This window comes from Pristis pectinata, chromosome X, assembly GCF_009764475.1.
Source record: "Pristis pectinata isolate sPriPec2 chromosome X, sPriPec2.1.pri, whole genome shotgun sequence".
Classification (NCBI taxonomy): Eukaryota; Metazoa; Chordata; class Chondrichthyes; order Rhinopristiformes; family Pristidae; genus Pristis; species Pristis pectinata.
The window spans coordinates 11,490,151-11,509,762 of record NC_067450.1 but is presented as its reverse complement, the minus strand read 5'-3'; the positions used below and the strand labels follow the sequence as shown (position 1 = coordinate 11,509,762).

The 19,612-nt window shown below is 40.3% G+C and overlaps 1 protein-coding gene across 2 annotated transcripts in view; it reads left to right on the top strand.

Moving 5' to 3' along the window:
* The window catches only part of os9 (OS9 endoplasmic reticulum lectin), a 55,241-nt gene extending 38,054 nt beyond the window's left edge, over nt 1-17,187 (top strand). Inside the window, exons 13-15 of one of the 2 annotated variants that reach the window (XM_052009646.1) lie at nt 1,227-1,400; nt 13,641-13,756; nt 15,995-17,187. In XM_052009646.1, coding sequence (XP_051865606.1) covers nt 1,227-1,400; nt 13,641-13,756; nt 15,995-16,132 — 428 coding nt within the window. In that variant the 3' untranslated portion in view covers nt 16,133-17,187. The remainder of the gene's footprint in view (nt 1-1,226; nt 1,401-13,640; nt 13,757-15,994) is intronic. The other variant, XM_052009648.1, reaches the window with a different exon arrangement.
* Nucleotides 17,188-19,612: the final 2,425 nt, after the last annotated feature.

Here is a 19,612-nt window from a genome sequence, read left to right as displayed (position 1 = left end):
AGCACTTAACAAAACAAATTAGGAGGATGAGGAAAAAAATTACTGTTCTGTGGATCTGGAGTTTTCTACCTGAAAACATGGCAGAAGCTGATTCTCTACAGGTTGAAAAGTGTTTACTCAGCTACTAAAGGATGACTGTACAGTGACGGATAAAATGGGGGTGAGCCAAGCATGACTGCTCTTTCAAAGTGCTAGCACTGTCAATTGTTGCTGAATACAGCTATGGTTCTACTTTGTACATCTTCCTTCCCCTTCCCCTTCCCACCATAGTTTTTTTTTACTTGAGTGATTCCAGAGTTTTGCCTGGGTTTGAAACTCGACATCCAACACTGGAATCTGGTTGCAGGTACAGTAGTATCGCACTTGAATTCCTGGACTAGTAATGTAAGACCTGGACTGATGATTTGTCCAGCAAGTCATTCAGAACTGCTACAAAAGACAATAATGAAACTGTACAGACCACCCTGCATCTACTTGGGCACTGGATACAACAAAAACACACCCTGTCCAGAGCTAGCAAGTGAGTGCATGGGCACACCATCCTTCTGCCGCTGACTGATGCATTTCAAAATCCTGAAACTGCCTTTCTAACAGCACTGTGGGAACACCTTCATGTTGATTGCAGCAGTTTTAAGAAGGTAATTCACAAGGGCAATTAGTGTCATGGACAAATAAATGCAGGTCACGTCCATAAAGCACACTTTCCAGAAATGATTTTTTTTAAAAACTAAACCATTTTTCCATACCATTCACTATCTTTTGCATGACCTTGCAATTATCTCTTGGTCTTTAAAGGCTGAAAATTTTGTTTTTTCCCAACTCTGATAACAGAGGCATCCAATGTTAGGAATGTAGCTGGTGGTCCTTCTCAAAGTCTTCCAGTGCTAGCACATCTCCCTTGTGTCCAGTTTGGGACACAAGGTTGAACTGAATGTGGCTTTCTCCAACAATTAGTCTATTGTATTCACTGCATTCTTTAGTTATCTGCTTTATTTATTGGTTGCTATGCTGTGGTGTTGGGATATGTTGAGCTTTTAAGTCCTCAGAAACCCCTAGGTGGCTCAATTTTATCTCCAACTATCTTAAGACCATTGGCAGTCAGTATTTCACATTTTATTTGTGGAATACACGGTGTTTAAATACGATCCTAGGATTTAAGTACTGTTTTTTTAAAAAAACTCAAATAGCCTTTATACCTTTGCTATTGATTTCTTGCTGCATTTCAGAAACTGATGAAGAGACTGAAGGGCACGTTAAAGTTCGAGTCACAAAAATCAACCCAGGCAGTCCACTGCATAAAGAGATGAAAGTGCGTGAAATGAGTGGCACAGACCCCCAGCTCAGGCAGATTCAGAATGTGGTGAAAGAGCAGCTGGAGAAAGCAGGATTGAAAGCAGAAGGTAGTTTGGAGACTAATTATTTGTACTGAAACGACAAATCTTCTACAACCCCTCTATCCAAGTGGTTGTTTTCAATGAGAGAGTGGAGGATTTCATTCAGAACATCTGTGTCAAAATAATCTGTGCTCTTCCTTTCTGTGGTTTGAATTTTGAACTGGCCTAGAATGATGGAATGAATAGTTACCAGCCACAAGGGTCCTAAATCAAGTGATCTGTAACCACAACAGTTTCATTAAACCACAAAGGTATAAGGGGACACGGGTTGGGATTTTGCAAGTCATGAGGATGGTTGATGGTGTGGGAAATTAAATGATGGCACACTCTGATTTCTATGTGATTGTGACAAGAGTAATTTATCCCTTCCCCTTCACCTGCCTATAGTTTTTGACACAGTTCAGCACACCATTGTCCTCTGACACTGCTCCACTGATGGGCTACACTTGCCTGGTTCCATTCTTAGCTATCTTGTCATAGCCAGAGAGTCCACCAGTAATGGGTTCTATTGCTGCTCCTCCACCACCTCTGTCCCCAAAACATCAATGCAGTGATGTCACCCAGCTTTACTTTACCACTATTCCTCTTCACCGTTCCACTGTCTTTACATTTTCAGACTCTTTGCCCAACATCTAATATTGGATGAGCAAAATTACCTTCAACTAAATTTTGGAAAGGCCAAAATCCTTGTCATAAACTCCATTCCATACCCAATGACTTCATCCCTTTTCCTGGAAACTATCTGAAACCGAAACCGAAACAAGACCCTTTGCAACATTGTCGTACTTGACCCTGAGTTGGGTTTTGGGTTACTTATATTCATATTGCCACTTAGTCTGCCAATATCTATCTTTGTGATGTCATCCAACTCCAATCCTGTCTCAACTCTTCTGCTGCTCTAACAGTTATCCTTGCCTTTGGTATCTGTAGACCTGATCATTTCAATGCTCTCTGGCTGGCCATCTTCATTCTGCTCTCTGAAAGCTGAAGGTCATCCAAAGCTCTGCCCACTTCTGAGCTCTCACCAGGTGACATTTGTCCATTGTTGTTGCGCTTGTTGAACTAGGCTGGTTCTTTAAAAAGAAAAACCATCCTGGTTTTGAAATGTCTTCCTTTCTCTATAATCTCTTCCATTTTAGTAATCATCCATGATATCTGCACACTTCCAACTCTGGCCTCTGAAACATGTCTAAGTTTAAGCTATTGGAGCTCGTGCCTTTGGTTGCAAAGAACCCAGCTTTAGAATTTCTTCACTAAACCTTTCTGCCTTTCAATCTCTTTTTCAATAAGTTTTTTTAAAAAAACCTTTGATCAAGCCTCAGATCATTTGCCCTAATACTTATTTGCAGCTTGGTGTCTATTTTGCTTTATTTAATAATGCAAAAAACATGAAGTCCCTTCGTATGTTTTTGCTACATTAAAGCTATTATATAAATGAAAGTTATTATTCAGTTTATTGTGGCTGTAGGCAACGCGCTACTGAAGAAACACACGGAGGCAGAGGGTGCTGAACTCAAGACTCTTTACTCCAAGAACAGAAAAGCGTGCAAAACTCTCTACCCATGGGCAACTGTGACCCGCGGGGCGGATGTGACGTCCGACTGTTCCCGGAAGGTCCACCCCGAGCGGGTAGTTTAAAATGCGCTACCACACGTACGCCCGCGGCTCCCCATGGCAGTTCGAGTCCCGCGTGTGCAGTCCGCCACATTATTCACTTTGATGTTAGCATTTTGACAAGGTGGAGACTATTTTTCCTGCATCTAATCCTTGCCTAACATTTGTGTTTCCAAAAGTGGAAATAACTGCCAATCTGGCACTAGCCTCCCTCCATTCTATATGTCAGAAACTGTAAAAGGGAAAAGATTTATTTATTAGAACACATGTAATCTAACCTAGCAATGCAGTTTATTGCGCCTGCTGCCAATTGTGTGCAAGTGTTGGAACCATCTCCAGTTAAGTTTGAGCACTACACATCGTTGCAATGGAATTCTGATATTTAGCTGCCAAGTTAGTTGCTTTTGGTCTTAGTTCTGTTTTTCCCTAAGGTGAAGGCCTTGAGAGAAAATGCACCTGTCGACTTCTGGTGCCTAGTTCAGCCACGTGGTAGTTTTGATAATTCAATCTTTCTCCACACAAGAGATATCCAGTAACTGAAATTTTGTAGCTTCAGCGCAACTTTTTCTTCATTTATTCCAAATCATGAACTAGTTGAATTTTCAGTCCTTAAACATGATTCCATTACTGAATGGGGGATTAAGATTATTGTGAGCACTGAATCTTTTCAAGTAGTTTGTCTGCTTAACAATTGGAGATGTAGCCGTGTGAGACTTATTTCTGTATCCTAAGTTCTGTCCAAGTACAAAGTGTGTATTTTGCATTGAGAATGGTTTAAGTGGAAAATATGAAGGTCATTTTTATTAGTTTAAAAAGTTGAACCTAAGTGTAGGTTTGCCACCAAAAATGCATTATTCCTCTGTGTGTTCAGTGGCTGTAATACTGAAGACTTGTGCTCCAGAACCAGCAACATCTCTAACCAAGCTGTTCCATTGCATTGCAATACTGGTATCTATCTAACAATGTGGAAAATTACCTATGTGCAGTTCACTGAAAGCAGGACAGATCTAAACCAGCTAGTTACCACCCAATCAGTCGGAGCAAAATGATGGAAGTGATTGTCAACAGTGCTATCCAGCAGCACTTACCAGTAACCTGCTCACCAGTGCCCAGTCTGGGTTTTGCCAGGACTACTCTGCTCCAGACCTCCTCACAGCTTTGGTCCAAACATGGACTAAAGAGCTGAATTCCTGAGGTGAGGGTGACTATTTTTTAATGTCAAGGCAGCATGTGACCAAGTGTGGCATCAAGGAGCCCTGGTAAAAACTGAAGACCATGGGCATTGAAGGGTAAACATTTCAATAGCTGGCATCATACCTTGAACAAAAGATGATGGTTATGGTATTAAAAACAGAAAATGCTGGAAACACTCAGCAGGTCAGGGAGCATCTGTGGAAGGACAAACAGTTAACGTTTCAGGTCTGGGACCCTTTCTCAGAACTGGGAAAGAGAAATGATTATTCGAGTTGTTGGAGTCAATTATCCCAGCCCCAGGACATCACTGCAGGAGTTCCGCAGGGCAGTGCCCTGGACTCAACCATCTTCAGCTGCTTCATCAGTGACCTTTCTTCCATCACAAGATCAGAAGTGGGGATATTCACTGGTGATTGCACAATGTTCAATTCCATTCACATTTCCTCACCAAATGAAGTGGCCCTTGTCTGTGTGCAGCAAGACCTGGACGACATTCAGGTCTGAGCTGATAAGTGGCAAGTAATGTGCCGCAAAAGTGCCAGACAATGTCCACCTCTAGTAAGAATCTAACCACCTACCCTTGATATTTCAATGGCATTACCATCAGTGAGTCCCCCACCATCAACATCCTGGGGATTATCACTGACGAGAACCTCAACTGCACCCACTGCATAAATACAATGGCAACAAAAGCAGGTCAGAGGCTGGGTATCCTGCAGTAAGTGACTTGATTGCTGACACCCAAGGCCTTTCCATCATCTACAAGGTACAAGTAAGGAGTGTAATGGAACACTCCGCAGTTGCTTGGATGAGTGCATCTCCAATGACACTCAAGAAACTTGACACTATCCAGAGCAAATCAGTCTATTTGCTAGGTATTCTATCTACTACCCTAAACACTTCATTCTCCACCAACAGTACACAGTGACTGTAGTGTGTGCCATCTATAAAGTTACTCGCCCAGGCTACTCAAGACAGCATCTTCCAAACTTGTAACTCTACCACAAATAAGGACAAGGGTAGCAAGTGTAGGGGAATGCCACAGGTTCCCCTCCAAGGTGCACACCATCCTGACTTTGAAGTATATTGCCGGTCCTTCATCACTGGGTCTAGATCCTGGAAAACTCTGCCCAACTCCGCTGTCGGATCATCTTCACCAGAAGGACTGCAGCAGTTTAAGGCACATCACCACCACCTTTCCAAGGGCAATAATTGCCCATTTCAAATTTCTGCACATACACACTGTGTACACTATAACCTGCCCTCCACATTTATCGCCCATTCCTTGGGCTAATTTATAAATTCTGGCCTTGTCTACAGGTACAGAAAGATTAAGAAAAATTATTTAGAATGGGGCAAGTTCATGTGCTGAAGTAATGTCATCCAAACTAACCTTGTGATTGTGAGCTTTTTGTCTTATTTTTATCCTTGGAACAGTTAAAATTTGCTTAGTCATTTGGTTTTGGTCCAAATTGTTAAATATTATTGGAGCATATTTTACCAGGTTATTTCACATTTTCAGATATGAGGATGGTTTAGATCTGTACAGTGTTCCTTAGTATGCACAGATTCTTGTTTACTGGCAGGTTATTTTGAATATCTTCGTGCAGTGAAGAAAGCTGATTAGATGAGGGGTTGACACGAGACTGTAGATGCTGGAAATCTGGAGCAACGAACGCAAAATGCTGGAAGAACTCAACAGGTCAGGCGGCATCAATGGAGGGAAGTGAACAGTCGACGTTTCGGGTCACGACCCTTCATTGAATCCTGATGAAGGGTCTCAGCCCAAATCGCTGACTGTTCATTTCCCTCCATAAATGCTGTCTGACCTGCTGAGTTCCTCCAACATTTTGTAGATGAGGGACTAACCTGAGTTGAGGTTCCAGCTTTGGGCTGGGACCTGCTCAGGGAAACACTTTCAGAATCGCACAGCTGGTAAGGCAAGCAACACCAAGAAAATCTGGGTCACGGGTCCTCAATAGCCTGTGTGCTTTGAATCAGTCTGAACCGTTTTCTCCCAGCGATGTTTTAAATAAGCATTGCACCGGGAATGGCATTATTATGCTTACATCTGTTGCAGAAAACTGTTGACACGTGCACGACCCAATCAAGTCTCAGGGATGGTGCAATTCTACTTGCAATGCCATACTACGTTAGGAAATGTCACCATGATGATCTGCCATTTTTATATATCGAGAAAAGCTGCATCACATGAAGTATGGTGGCTTTTTTTATTTGGCACAAATTAGCCACGTGGTCGCTAAGACTTTTTTTATCCAGTGCAACTGTAATCCAGACAAATGTCAGTTTCTCCACTAACAGTAATGAGACTGTCCTTGGCAAGTAAGTCTATAACCAGTTGATGCCTGTCGTCACTATTTTTTGACTAAACCCAACTAACATAGTGGCCTTAGTTCCTATGCACAAGTATCAGTTTGGCTGTGTTGTGCCACAATTCTACTTGTGCTGCTGAAAGCATTTCTTTCCCAAGATGTGTCAGCCTGAGGGCTCTGCCTTCATAGTTCTTGTTTTCTCTTTTATTTTGGCTAATTCTTTGCACCGTACTGCCCTCTGTGCCAACCACCTACACGGGCCTTTTCTGTGTTCAACAGAGCAAATATAAAACTAAGCAAAATTAAAATTGAGTAATATCAAGAATATGTGTGCTTATGTTTTGATTAAGCATTTCAATTAACACGGTCAATACAAAGGATGCAAATGATCAAGTCAAATTATTGTTACTCTTTTTTTTTAAACTCAGCTTAGGATGGGAGAAGCTCTTGTTATAAGTCAGTCAGCACCCATTACTGGATGGAAAATGTAAACAGCATACTGCTAAATTGAAAGTTCAGTCCCTGTTGGCTTCAAGTTAGAACACATACCAAATACATTGCTATTAATACCACCAATGGGTGTGACGAACACTGTGGACCCAGGGTGAGCTTGTACATTAAGTCCTATATTTCACCAGTGTGCCTTACTTCCCATACTGTTCATCTCTTAATCTCTTGCCTGTTGTAGCACATGAGTAATTTAAGGAATTAGGGCATTAGACCAATTGAGAAATCTTCAGTTAGCATAATAATATGTCCAAACTGAGCAATGTAGTCATGCAATTCTGTTTTTAAAAGCATTGGTTACAGTTGTATTGATCTAGATGTGATTTGATACTCATTGGGTCATGTTGACAAATAGTAGTGGGCAGGTGGAGTGAAGTAAAACTTTGGCCCTGTGCTGGGAAGGTCATATTGATTTCATGTAGGAGAGTGGCTGTAGTGGTGACACAATAGTAGGTTCCTTTTCTTTTTAATCAAAGAATACAAGCTTCTGCCTCCCTGCCAGAGCTGATGATGTGCAATGGATTTCTCCCCTGATCTAGGTCAAACCCATTGGCTAGTAAAGGGTGATACATGTTTCCTGAAAGTGTTTTATAGTTGTAATTGTTGGAAGTGTCATTAGGAGTGTATCTCAACTTCCACATTTCACTTTGATTGTGTGTAATTTATTCTTTCATAGCTGTTAACTGATGTTGAAATAGTACCATTTTAACCCCTGATAAACTCAGTTTTGAAGTCTATTGGAATTATTTAAAATATGGAAGTGTCCTTTGCATCCCAGTTCAAGCATTTGCTCTCTTTTCCGAAAATGGATACCTTGAATATTGCTCACCTGATATTCTTGTAGTTGCTGCTTTTTGTTCAAAGGTAGACCTGGGGAAATAATTACGCAAACAGGTCTATGGGGCCATCATTCATCGTGGTAGCTATTTCAAACAGCCTTCATCATGGTGTCTGGTATTATCTGCATCAGAGTTGTCTTTTGGGATGCTTGTTGCCAAATTTAAAAGATGCAGGATTGGAGTGTCCCACAAAGGCCTTAAATATAACAGAATGAACTTGCTGCTGTCCAACAGGCACCTTAAAATCATATTTACATAAGAGTCCTTGTTGGATAAGGTATAGATTTCCCATGGATACCACTAAAGCCCTCTCCTATGTACCCAGTGCACTCCCCGAATAGATACAAATATTCTCTATGTTCTGAAAATGTTCATTACCACATTTTAAATACCTAAAAGGAAACGAAAGTAGCTAACAAACTATTTCAGTTTAATGTATTGAAACTTAAAAGCAGTGATTTGGTTTTGAAATCACAAGGTGCAGCTGTGTAACCAGAAACTGCTCTCTATTAGAACAGCGCAGAGCTGTAAACATTTGACACAAGTGGTCTGAAACTCATCACGGTATTTAAACAGACAATTGATTCCTTAACGTGTACATACGTGTCGATATTTCTGTTTGAAAAAAATTCAAGATTGGAGGGAGGAACTCACAAAAATGTAGGTCCATAGATAAAAAATCAGCAGATAATGAGTTCTGTATGCGTACTATACCAGAGTAAAGATTATTATGTTGATGACGTAGCCACTGTCAAACCAGATATTAACAGGTGGTTTTCTGGTTTAATTTCTCAGCTATTAAGTGAGAAGCAATCCCCCTAAATTGGGCAGGATATGGAATATGTTAATATTGGATGACAAAATCCCAGATGACAGTGAGGAAACTGGTTGGTCATCATAAAAAAAAATGATTGTGTGCACATTTGGAAATCTGGTATGGAAGTTTTGACTAGGGTAGTTTCAAATCCAAGTAGTGGCAGACATTGCCATCCATTAATAGTATTTGAGAGTGACATACTATATTTTGGTGCAATGTCCAGCTGCTGATTCCAATGGAAAAGATGTGGTTGTTAGGTGTAAATTAAGAAGAAAACAAAGTATAATCTATGCCAATCCAGTTGTTAAAGTGAAATGCTTCATTGGCCAATAAGTAGCAGGTAACAAATGATCTGGGAGAATGTATTACATTTCACCCCTGACAGCAAGCATAAATGTTAGCAGTAATTTGTTCTGCACCTCATAACGTACTGTGGAACTTTGTATGCTAATCTCTAGGTGAAAAGCAAAATTAGAATTTGGGTTGATGAGGTACCTATCCAGTCTGACAGACAACAGGTAGCATGTGTGCCAGTCTGTTGTTTGTACGTAGCCTTTAATGGACTGAAAAGAGGTTTAGCAGGTTCTGCACACAGAAATAAAATTCATTTGTTTTACTAATTTGAGAAAGGACCTGGAGAGCTGCCCTGGATTTCAGCAATGGTAATCTCTGGATAATATGTACTTTTATGCTGGTCAGGTGACAGTCTGGTAGTTGAAATGGTAATTCCAAGAAAGAAAATTGTGATTTTTAAATGTTCCTTTTATGAAACTTCTAACTGTTCTGAAAGCAGTGAAGTGCTCTTCTATTCTCTTTTTATCTCTAATGCTGTAGAAGATGGTCCCTAAATTTTTTTCAATGCCCAAATAGGAGTGAGGTTCCTGGTTTCCTTTCCATAAAATGTGTGCAATGAATCTAATGGGGGGGTGCACCATTTTAACCCTGTTCTTGCCCGAGAATTTCTGCTTCTGTTCTCTTCTATACCCTCCATTGTAAGTAGTAAGGTATCAAGATACTGCAGCAATGACTAGGGTTTTGAGAAATTCCTTCAAGCCACCCACCATTCATTAATGAAAAGAGGTAGGAATATTGTGGAAACTCTGAGGCAGACTGTTCCAGGTATAGCTTTAATCTTCAGACCTTGTACTGGTCTTCCAGATGCAACCAGGACTCTCAAAGGCAAAGTGGCTGCAACCTTGTGAAACACTAGGGAACAAAGATGACCTGAATTTGCTTTCCAGTTGTGTGCTGGATCATGCTGGACCTGCCATCTGCAGTCCCCACACAGTGACTTGCTTTCTCAGGATGCAGAGGGTCCTGTGAGGTGGAGTGGGCTTCAAGCAGCAAGTAGTCCCCAGGTGGGGTACTGCTGAGGCCCCACTCTGGAGAAAATCTTGATGACCTTTGACAGCCCATCACTCTCAAAGGCTTTTGAACAGTTTTTAAATGTCTCTATTCAAGCAGATTTAAATTTCGTTTTAAAACTTGAAATAACTTTTTAATTAAAGCACACTGACAAATTTAAAATAAGCACTTAATGTACTTTTATTCAGGGCTGTTGTAGAAAAATGCAAACTTAATGACAAAAAAAAAGTCCCATAGAAATGCACAATTTGTGTGTTGCTATAAAAAGGGGTAAAGACAGATCATTTACTTAACGCAGTATACAGAGTTACCAGTGACGATTGTTTGTGCAGGTACTCTAGCGGCTGCACGACTAAGCCACAACCATCTTTTACTATAACCCATAATATATTGATTGGGAACATCTGTTCTCAATATCTTTGGCAATCAGCAGTTGGCACCAACATTGCCTTCAAATGCATTGATCTGTCAAAGCCTTGTAATTCCAGACATTTCTGCAGGCTGACACCTCAACTCTAAGAGCATAGAGTGAATGATAACAGGCAAGCCAGTATCTATTTAGTGTTTTGCTGTGGCCTTCTGACTAAAATGGCACAGTCATTGGGATGACCTTGTTTATCATGTTACAATTGGCTGCACCTCAAATGGGCCAGACGTAGCCAGATCTGTTGAGAGGATCCAACCACCTACCCTTGATGTTCTATGGCATTACTATTACCAAGTTCCCTTGGCATCAACCTGGAGGCTACTAATGATACTTAAGCCTATTCCTATCATTGTTTCTTATGAAAGGGAAATCACGTCCAACATATCTGTTGGAACTTTTTGAGATTGCCATTAGCAGAATAAATAAGGGTGTGCTTGTTGAAGTGTTGTATTTAAACTTTCAGAAAGACCTTCAATACTATACCATAAGGTTATTAAACAAAATTAAAGCACAAGATAAAGCACATGGGATAGGGAGGTAATGTACCACTGATTATTGATCAACTGACAAAAAGCAAGAGGAATAAAAGGGTAAATCTTGTGTTGGGAGGTGGTAACTAACTAACATCAATACCAATGGATTGGATGGAGGGACCAAGTGTAATATAAATAGTTGCAAGGAGGATGCAGAAAGGCTTTGAGGATATGGACGGGCTCTGTGAATGAGTGAGCATATGGCAGATGGAAAATAATGTAGATAAGATAAGATATCTTTATTAGTCACATGTACATCAAAACACAGTGAAATGCACCTTTTGCGTAGAGTGTTCTGGGGTCAGCCTGCAAGTGTCGCCACGCTTCCGGCGCCAACATGGCATGCCCACAACTTCCTAACCCATACGTCTTTGGAATGTGGGAGGAAATCGGAGCACCTGGAGGAAACCCACGCAGTCACAGGGAAGATGTACAAACTCCTAACAGACGGTGGGCAGAATTGAACCCGGGTCTCTGGTGCTGTAATAGCGTTACGCTAACCACTACACTGCAAAGTTATCCACTTCTAGGTAGGAAAAATAAAGGTGCAGTATTATTTTAAAAGGGAGAGGTTTAAAAAGGTGTTGGTGCTCAGAGGAACTTGGGTGTCCCTGTGCACACTAAAAATTAAAATCCAGGTGTAGCAGCAATTAGGAAAGTAAGTCATACATTGGCCTTTATTGCAAGAAGAATTGAAATTAGTGAATTACATAAGGCCCTGGTGAGACCACACCTGGAATATTGTGTACAGGTCACGTCTCCCTGCCTAAGGAAGGATATACCTGCAGTGAAGGGAGTGCAGTGAAGGTTCGCCAGATTCACTCCTGGGATTTTGGGTGGGGAGGAGGTGTGAGCAGGAGGTTGGTGCAGTGCTCGTCCTCCAAGGCGAGATTTAAGCAGACCAAGCCTACACTCTAGTTTTAAGAACGAAGGGTGATCTCATTGAAACGTACAGAATTCCTACAGGGCTTAATAGGGTACACGCAGGGATAATGTTTCCCCTGATTAGTATATTGAGCATCAGTGGTTCAGGACAGAAGAAATCAGATGAGAAGAAATGTCTTCACCCAGAGGTTAGTGAATCTTAGTGAATCTTTGGAATTCTCCCTCCAAATGGGCTGTGAAGGCTCAGTCACTGAGTATATTTAACATCATTAGGTTTGTGAAAATTAAAAGAATCAACAGATATAGTTAGTGTTAGGGAAGTGATGCTGGGATAGAAGATCTTCCATGATCTTACTGAGGCTGAATGACTTCTTGCTGCTTCTGTTAGTTATCCTTTATGTCAATCATCTCTAAATTTTCTGGTGGGCTTAGTTAAAGTTGTCATAATCCCTTTATTGGGAGTGACCAGCTCAGGTGACACCATTGCCTCGGATGTTGAGCAGGATTCTGGAGAGATCAATTCAGACATGGTAGTGGTTTTCCTTTGCTTGTCCCCAAGTATTGTAAAATGTACAGACAGTGACCACACTGACTGGAGAGGGACTGAATTGTGGCTGCTCTGATTCACTGTCCAGATTATTCTAATAAAGTACTTCTGCCTAGATCATACCAGTTGTCATCATTATTTCCACCCCCCCCTCCCCACCACTGTTTCCTTTCCCTTTTATAATTGACAATACCATTGCATTGCATCTTCCCAATTCCTTTAAAATCGTACAACTTAAAGCTCACTCTGATTATAATCAGCCCTTGGACTTGATTCAAAATTTATGCACAACTCCTTTTGCATCCTTCTCTCAAATATCATATTTCTTTTGTAGCTTAACTAACTGAACAAAATGACCAGCAGTGGCACAATTATTCAATTGCTGTTGTTATAAGATATCCATGAGTTGTTATCAATCTGGCTGTCTGGATCTTGATTCCAATTTGGTTATCGGTTTCTTTGCTTTTCCATAGTCACTCCTCACTCCCGTGAGTGCAGTAATCGCTAGTGCAAGGCAGATGTTGCTTTGCTTTGTCCAGCAGGCACCTCCCTGTGTACTTGTTTCTGGATAGCTTCTCATGCGCCTTATGAGATGCATCATTTTTCAGTGAATGTCTGATAAAGGTAGAAATAGCTCCTACTGCTTCTTTCTGACTTCTCTCAAACTCTTGGCTTCCAACCATTACTGCTGATTTAACCACTGGGCAGATGTCCTTCTGGCTTTCCTTCCTGGATTAGACACTGGCAGGCAGTCAGACCCTATTGCAACAAAGTCATTTTTTTTCACGCTCCTGCAAGTCACAATTCCGGCCTTTAGTGCCCAAAAAATGTAAATATGTGAGTGCAGTCAAGTAAAAAAAAAAGCAATGGACTGATTGAAATGTTTCGATGAAGAGGGCGATTGAAGCATTGAAAGAAATTCATCCAATTATATGATGAAATTCTCGATGCAATATGCACAGGACTGTATGGAACTCTAATGTAAATTCTCCCTTTTGCGCAGTTGCTCTAATCTTCAGTCGCTCTTGGCAATCAAGTACATTTTTAGGAATTTGAATAAACATTTGAATATTTTGCAGGTTGCAATAATATATTCATGTTTTAACAATGCGGTCTCTGCAGATCAAGCTTTTAAGGATGTAGTGTGGCAGTTTACTTGTGCGTAACCACTGGCTTTTCTTTCAGGTAAAATTGAAGTGAAGATTGTAACAACTGGATCACTTGGAGATGATGATGATGATATGCACTGGCTATCGGAAGAAGACACCAAATCCTTCAGAGAGCTTCTCATCAACTTACTGGTAAGAATGTTTGTTCCATAGAGAGCAAACTAGAAGAGAATCTGTGATTACAACAGTTGATGTTGTTTTCTACTCTGAACCCAGTTTTCGTGAGCAGTTGTGCTATTTTCTTTCATGTCCTCTCAATTGGAACACCAAGGTGACATTTGTTGAGACCCTATTCCACCAGCAGGACCCCCACAGTGTGGGGACTTCATCAGTCATGGAGGCGTACAGCATGGGAACAGGCCCTTTGGCCCACTGAGTCTACACTGACCATCAAGCACATATTAACACTAATCCCATTTTATTCACCCCACATTCCCACCAAGTCCCCCCACATTCTACAACATGCCTACATGCCACGACTAACCTACACGCTAGGGTCAATTAACCTACCAACCCGCAAATCTTTGGGATGTGGGAGGAAACTGGAGCACCTGGAGGAAACCCACACGGTCACAGGGAGAATGTGGAAACTCCACACAGACAGCACCAGAGGTTGGGATTGAACCTGGGTCTCTGGAGCTGCACCAATATCAGAAAATCACAGAGAAACAAAGGACCGCAGATGCTGGAAACACAATGATGCTGTAGGAACTCAGCCTGCTCCTCCAGCATCATCAGAAAATCATAGATCCATTGCATACTATTCCTGATATATTAGCATCTGTTAATATAGTGCACCTTCCACTTTCTGATAATTCATTGCAAGTCTGGACCTGCTGGTGGAGGCTCTTCCTTTTTCTAAACAGAAGAAACTCTACCCACAAGCTTTTGCTGTCATATTATTTGTTACAGTTCCTAAAGCATTCAACTTTGAGGTTTTGCTTTGGTTTTGAGGATCAATTTGCATACAAATTTGGAGACATCTGGAATGGATACCAAGAAATAAACTAAAAATATGCAACTTGCATCAACTTCTGTTCCTCTCCTTTTTGTTAAATAAAGCTTTCCCCTGGGTGCTAATGTACAGATACCGAAGCCACACACAGCTGGCAGGGTTTCAGACAATTAAATAGTCTTAAGGAAAAATTCCAAGGGTAAATGCAGAGTTATTTGACTGTTTATTTAGTGTTGTTTGAGTGGTTGAGGTCAAATTGGGAAAAGGGCATTTTGATTTTGACAAAAACTTTGTACCTGATCATTTGCTGCTAACCAAGGTTTGAGCATATCCTGTCATCTTTTTAAATCCTGCACACAAGCCAGGCCCCCGGTGGCTTGTGTCCTGTCCAGCTGTTCAAGATTGGAATCGGGGGCATCGGTGCACTGAAGTAATAGCTTCCATGCCAACTCTTCTGTACAGTTGTGAGCTTTTCATCTCGTTTCTTAATCCTGTGGGGCAGTTAATGCTCACTTGAAACTTGCTTTTATTTTGAGGTGTGGTAGCATAGTAATGCTATCGGAGTTGTAATCCAGGGATGCAAGTTGAAATCCCATGGCAGCTGGGGAATTTAAATTCAATTAAATAAAACACGGAATTAAAAGAAAACTAATATTATTAGTGGTGACTGAAATTATTGGATTATTCTAAAAACCTGGCTGATACTGGGATTTTTCCTTTCCATCATCCTTGGAGAGACAAGAGACTGCAGATGTTGAAATCTGGACCAACACACAAAGCTGGAGGAACTCGGTGGGTCATGCAGCACCTACGGAGGGAACTGGACAGTCAACGTTTTGGGTCGACCCTGCATCTGCATCCAGTCCAGGCGCCTCGACCTGCTGAGTTCCTCCAGCTTTTTGTGTGTTGTTTCTGTCATCCTTGCTTGGTTTGGACTAAATGCAACTCCAGACCCACAGCAATATGTTTGACTCTTACTTACCCAGTAAGTCACTCAGATCAAGGGCAATTAAGGACGGGCAATAAATCCTGGTATAACTAGTGACATTGACATGTGAATTGGGAGAAAAACCTATTGCTCCAAGTTATTAAATATCATAGCATATCATGCATTCAGATATTGATAAAATTCTGAGACAGGATTAAGCTGTACGGTATAAGGTCACTGGGTATTAATTAATATATTCTGTTGCAGAATGTGACTAAATTTTAGGCTTAAGTTGTTTGGTGATCATTAGTGTTGTTATCTGAGAGAGTGAATGAGACAGAGCATATTGTGGGAAGATGGAAGTCTGAAGGAGGGTGATTACCTATTAGAATTTGGGAGATCATGAAGAAATTTGTCAAGATTTTCACCTGTTAACAAATGGAAATGTGCATACATTAAAAGCTTAACATTTCCTCTTTTCAAACAGACTGGCGGCAGTGAAGAGGTTTATAAAGAACAACAGCGGCAACAGCAGTTGGAGGATAATTACCGCTTTGTGTGGGGGGAAAGCCAAGAAGAAGCGCAGTCATCGAGCAGCACAGATTCTGATGATATGGACTTCTAGGGACATGTGACTCTCAGTATAAATCAAGCACATCTTTGGGTGTGAGCACATGAACCAGCCAATTTGCACTTTGCCATGTGTAATGGCACGTTTTTTTGTGATCGCCGATCACAATCAATAAATGAACCTGCAGAAGAATGGTCATAATTTTCTATTTTTATTGATGAGCTAAAATGGAATTTTGCGTTTATCTGATAGTCATTTTTGCGTGTTGGAAATGGTGTGTATGGGCAATGCTAATATTTTATGAATGTGTTTCTTAGTAATGAATCTTGCCACCAGGACATCAAGACAGGCAATTGGGCATCCTCCTTGACCTACAGAGAAAAATGTTTTCATAGGGGGGCAAGGACTATCCATAATGTGGAGAATGAGCACTCTGTGTAATGAATGTAATGTTGTTTAAATCCCCAAAATGGATTTCTCTCTTAGTTGAAAGTAGAAAGCAAGAAAGGTGAAGAATCGAGATCTAAGAATGCTGAGCAACCTGGTGACAGAAATCGTATTAGGATCACTACATTATCAGTATAGAGGCAACAGCCTGGACCCAAAGTTTCAGATGAAGCCTGCAATTCCAATCTTTAGATGATCCATTAGCTTCAAATTGTTGGGAGGGGTATAGTTCTTTCCCACTTGTGATGTTTCAGCCATCTTAGCCAAAGTCAGAGACCATAAATAACCCAATTCTTCTAATATACAAACCAATGACCAAGATTGCCTTGTGGTAATTTTGAAATGGCAACTTGCTGCTAAAAATATAGCCAGCTTGACAACAACATTCATCTTGCCTTTAGTAATTAGATACCAGATATTTGTCTCTGGTAGCTAACCAGTCATTTTATTAAAATTTGTATGTATGTCTGCCTCTTACCTTTTAATATGAATTTTATTGTGCTAGTTGCTTTAATTCAAGAATGTATGAATTTGCTTTGTGAATAATGCAACAATTGCAATGAAAGTTTCCCGTAAGACCAAGTAGATACCTACTTTCTCTGATTAATATTTGGACAACACTGTGATTGAATAATGTTTAATAAAACACAGTATCCAGTTTACATAGTGTTTTAACCTTCTGTTTACTGAATCAAGCACTTAATGGGTGACTTGATGGTTTTGCATGTTGTCCTTTATCAAACTGTTTGTTTTAATGTTTTTAATCAATCCAGGGGTTTCATTTGGCTGAAAAGAAACTTGGATAAACGATCCAGTTGGGAAGGAGCCAGCATGGACTTGAAGCTACTTGAATGTTTTAAGGTGGTAACAAATGTTGAAGATGTAGCTATTACCAGAAGATGGGTGACAGGGTTCCTTGTGAAGAAACTAAATCAAGCAACTAATTAATTTGAATAGGGAATTGGACAGGAAGTAGGAAGCTGGATAATGGGAATGTACTCCAATTAATGAAATGGTGCTGTTGTGGTGCAAGTAGAGGTATTTCCCCAGGGACCTTTGCTGAAGCAATAGCATATTTCTATTTAATGAAGTCTTGAATAAAGGAGCAGCAAGCCATATATCTATATTTACTGGTGGCACAAAGTTAGTTGACAGTAACTGATTGGAGCAGAAAATTACAAAGAGACACGAGTTCAATGTAAAGAAATGAAAAGTCACTTGCTTTAGATCCAAGAAAAACAGGTCAAAATATTTTCTAAATCACTAGATGTCAGGGACAATGAAGGAACAGGGAGATTAAGGAGTATATGTACAGAAATCACAAATGGGATGTTGGTCTTTACCTTGTAGGTACTGCAGCACAGTTTGCCCAGAATGATATAAGGATTCAGCTTTAAATTATAAGGGGCTGCACAGGCAAGTCTTGCATACCTTTCAATATAGATGATTTAGGATTGATCTATTTGAGGTTATTAAAGATGATTAAAGGAGTTGATGGGATAGATGAAGAGAAACTACTTCCTTTGAGAAATAATGTACAGAACTTTAAAATCAGCCATTCAGGGTTGATGTAAGAAAACACTTATTTCCCTTGCATTGTATAATGGAACTCTGAACTGTCCTTCCTTTCTGATGAGATTATTACAGCTCTGTAATACTGTAGCAGTGTCGCATTATTATACAAGTATCTACATCACTATATTGCTGTATATAATGAAAGTGTGGGTACATTTATGTAGACATTTACCATCCTCTGGCCATCCAAAGCATTTCAAAGAACTCAAGGATGATCAATGTTGTAACTGCTGTTGGTTAAACATGGCAGTGAACAAATTAGTGGGCCACATAACCTGATCTTTTATTTTCAGTGATTTTAGTTGCAGGTTGTATAATGTAGATGTAAAAGTAGGGAGAACTTCCATTCTCCTTTACGTCCACCTGAGCAGCTTTTTGCCTTGGTTTAAAATCACATCTCTGCTAGTGCAGTACTCTTGGATCGTGCTCAGTCATGAGCCAGACTGGAACTCCTTTTGACTGAGGAAAGTCCCTTCGCAGAGCTGAGGATAACACTAAAGCATGCAAGCTTGAGATGAATGTAAACCACTAGAGTCATGTATGCTCCATTCTCAATTGGCATCACCAGTCTAAATTTTCTACTTCCTACTTTTGGTAAAACCCATTTTCTGTTGTTTGTTGAAAACTGCCGATGGGTTTCTCATCCACCCGCTAATTTCCTGCCTATTAACAAATGGGAATTGGGGAAGAAGATGATTGCAGGCTGGATACCTTGGCCATGACTTGTTGCCCCAGATCTGTCTGCTTGCTTGTGTTAATAAACTAAGTGTAAATTGTATTTTAATTTTGATTTGGGAGGTTGTTGAGGTGGCAAGAACAACAGTGAGAATTTTTGCACACTATGGTTTTATTGTACTTGGATCAACTAAGTATTTGATAAATTTTGAATGTAACAATATATTCATGCAATTATGTGCAAATTATTTGGATCACTGCTGTGCAGATATTCTCAGTACTTAAAATTTAATATTTATAAAGTACAGTTCCATTCCTTCAGTCATGAAAGATTACTGCACGTGACTGAATATTCCACACTTGGGATCCAGTAGTTTCTCAGGACTGTATACAGAATGAAAAAGGAACATTAAAGCAGTGAAGAAATTGCACAAGTAACTTTAAATTATTTTTCATTCAAGTCATTGAGGGATTTTGCAGTTATAACTCAAATTAGCATCTTAAGCCTGAATGTTGTCTACAATATTCGTGTAATTAAACATGACTATCCAAATACTGAAACTCAGATGTAAATATTTAACTGTTTAAAACCTACAAAGACATGCTTGTAAAGTCCTATAATCTTGGAGAGGATATTTTCACTAGCCTGCAGTAAAATGCAACTATTGTTATACAGGATGATGTTGAGACGATCTCCTTAATGTGACTCTTCCCTACTTTGAGACTTTGTTTGTCTTCTCATTGAGCAGCAAGGAGAAAAGATGGCCAAGTAACATCCCTCAGACTGACTGCAGCCTCCTATGCTATGATCACCCTGTACATAATACTCCATGTACC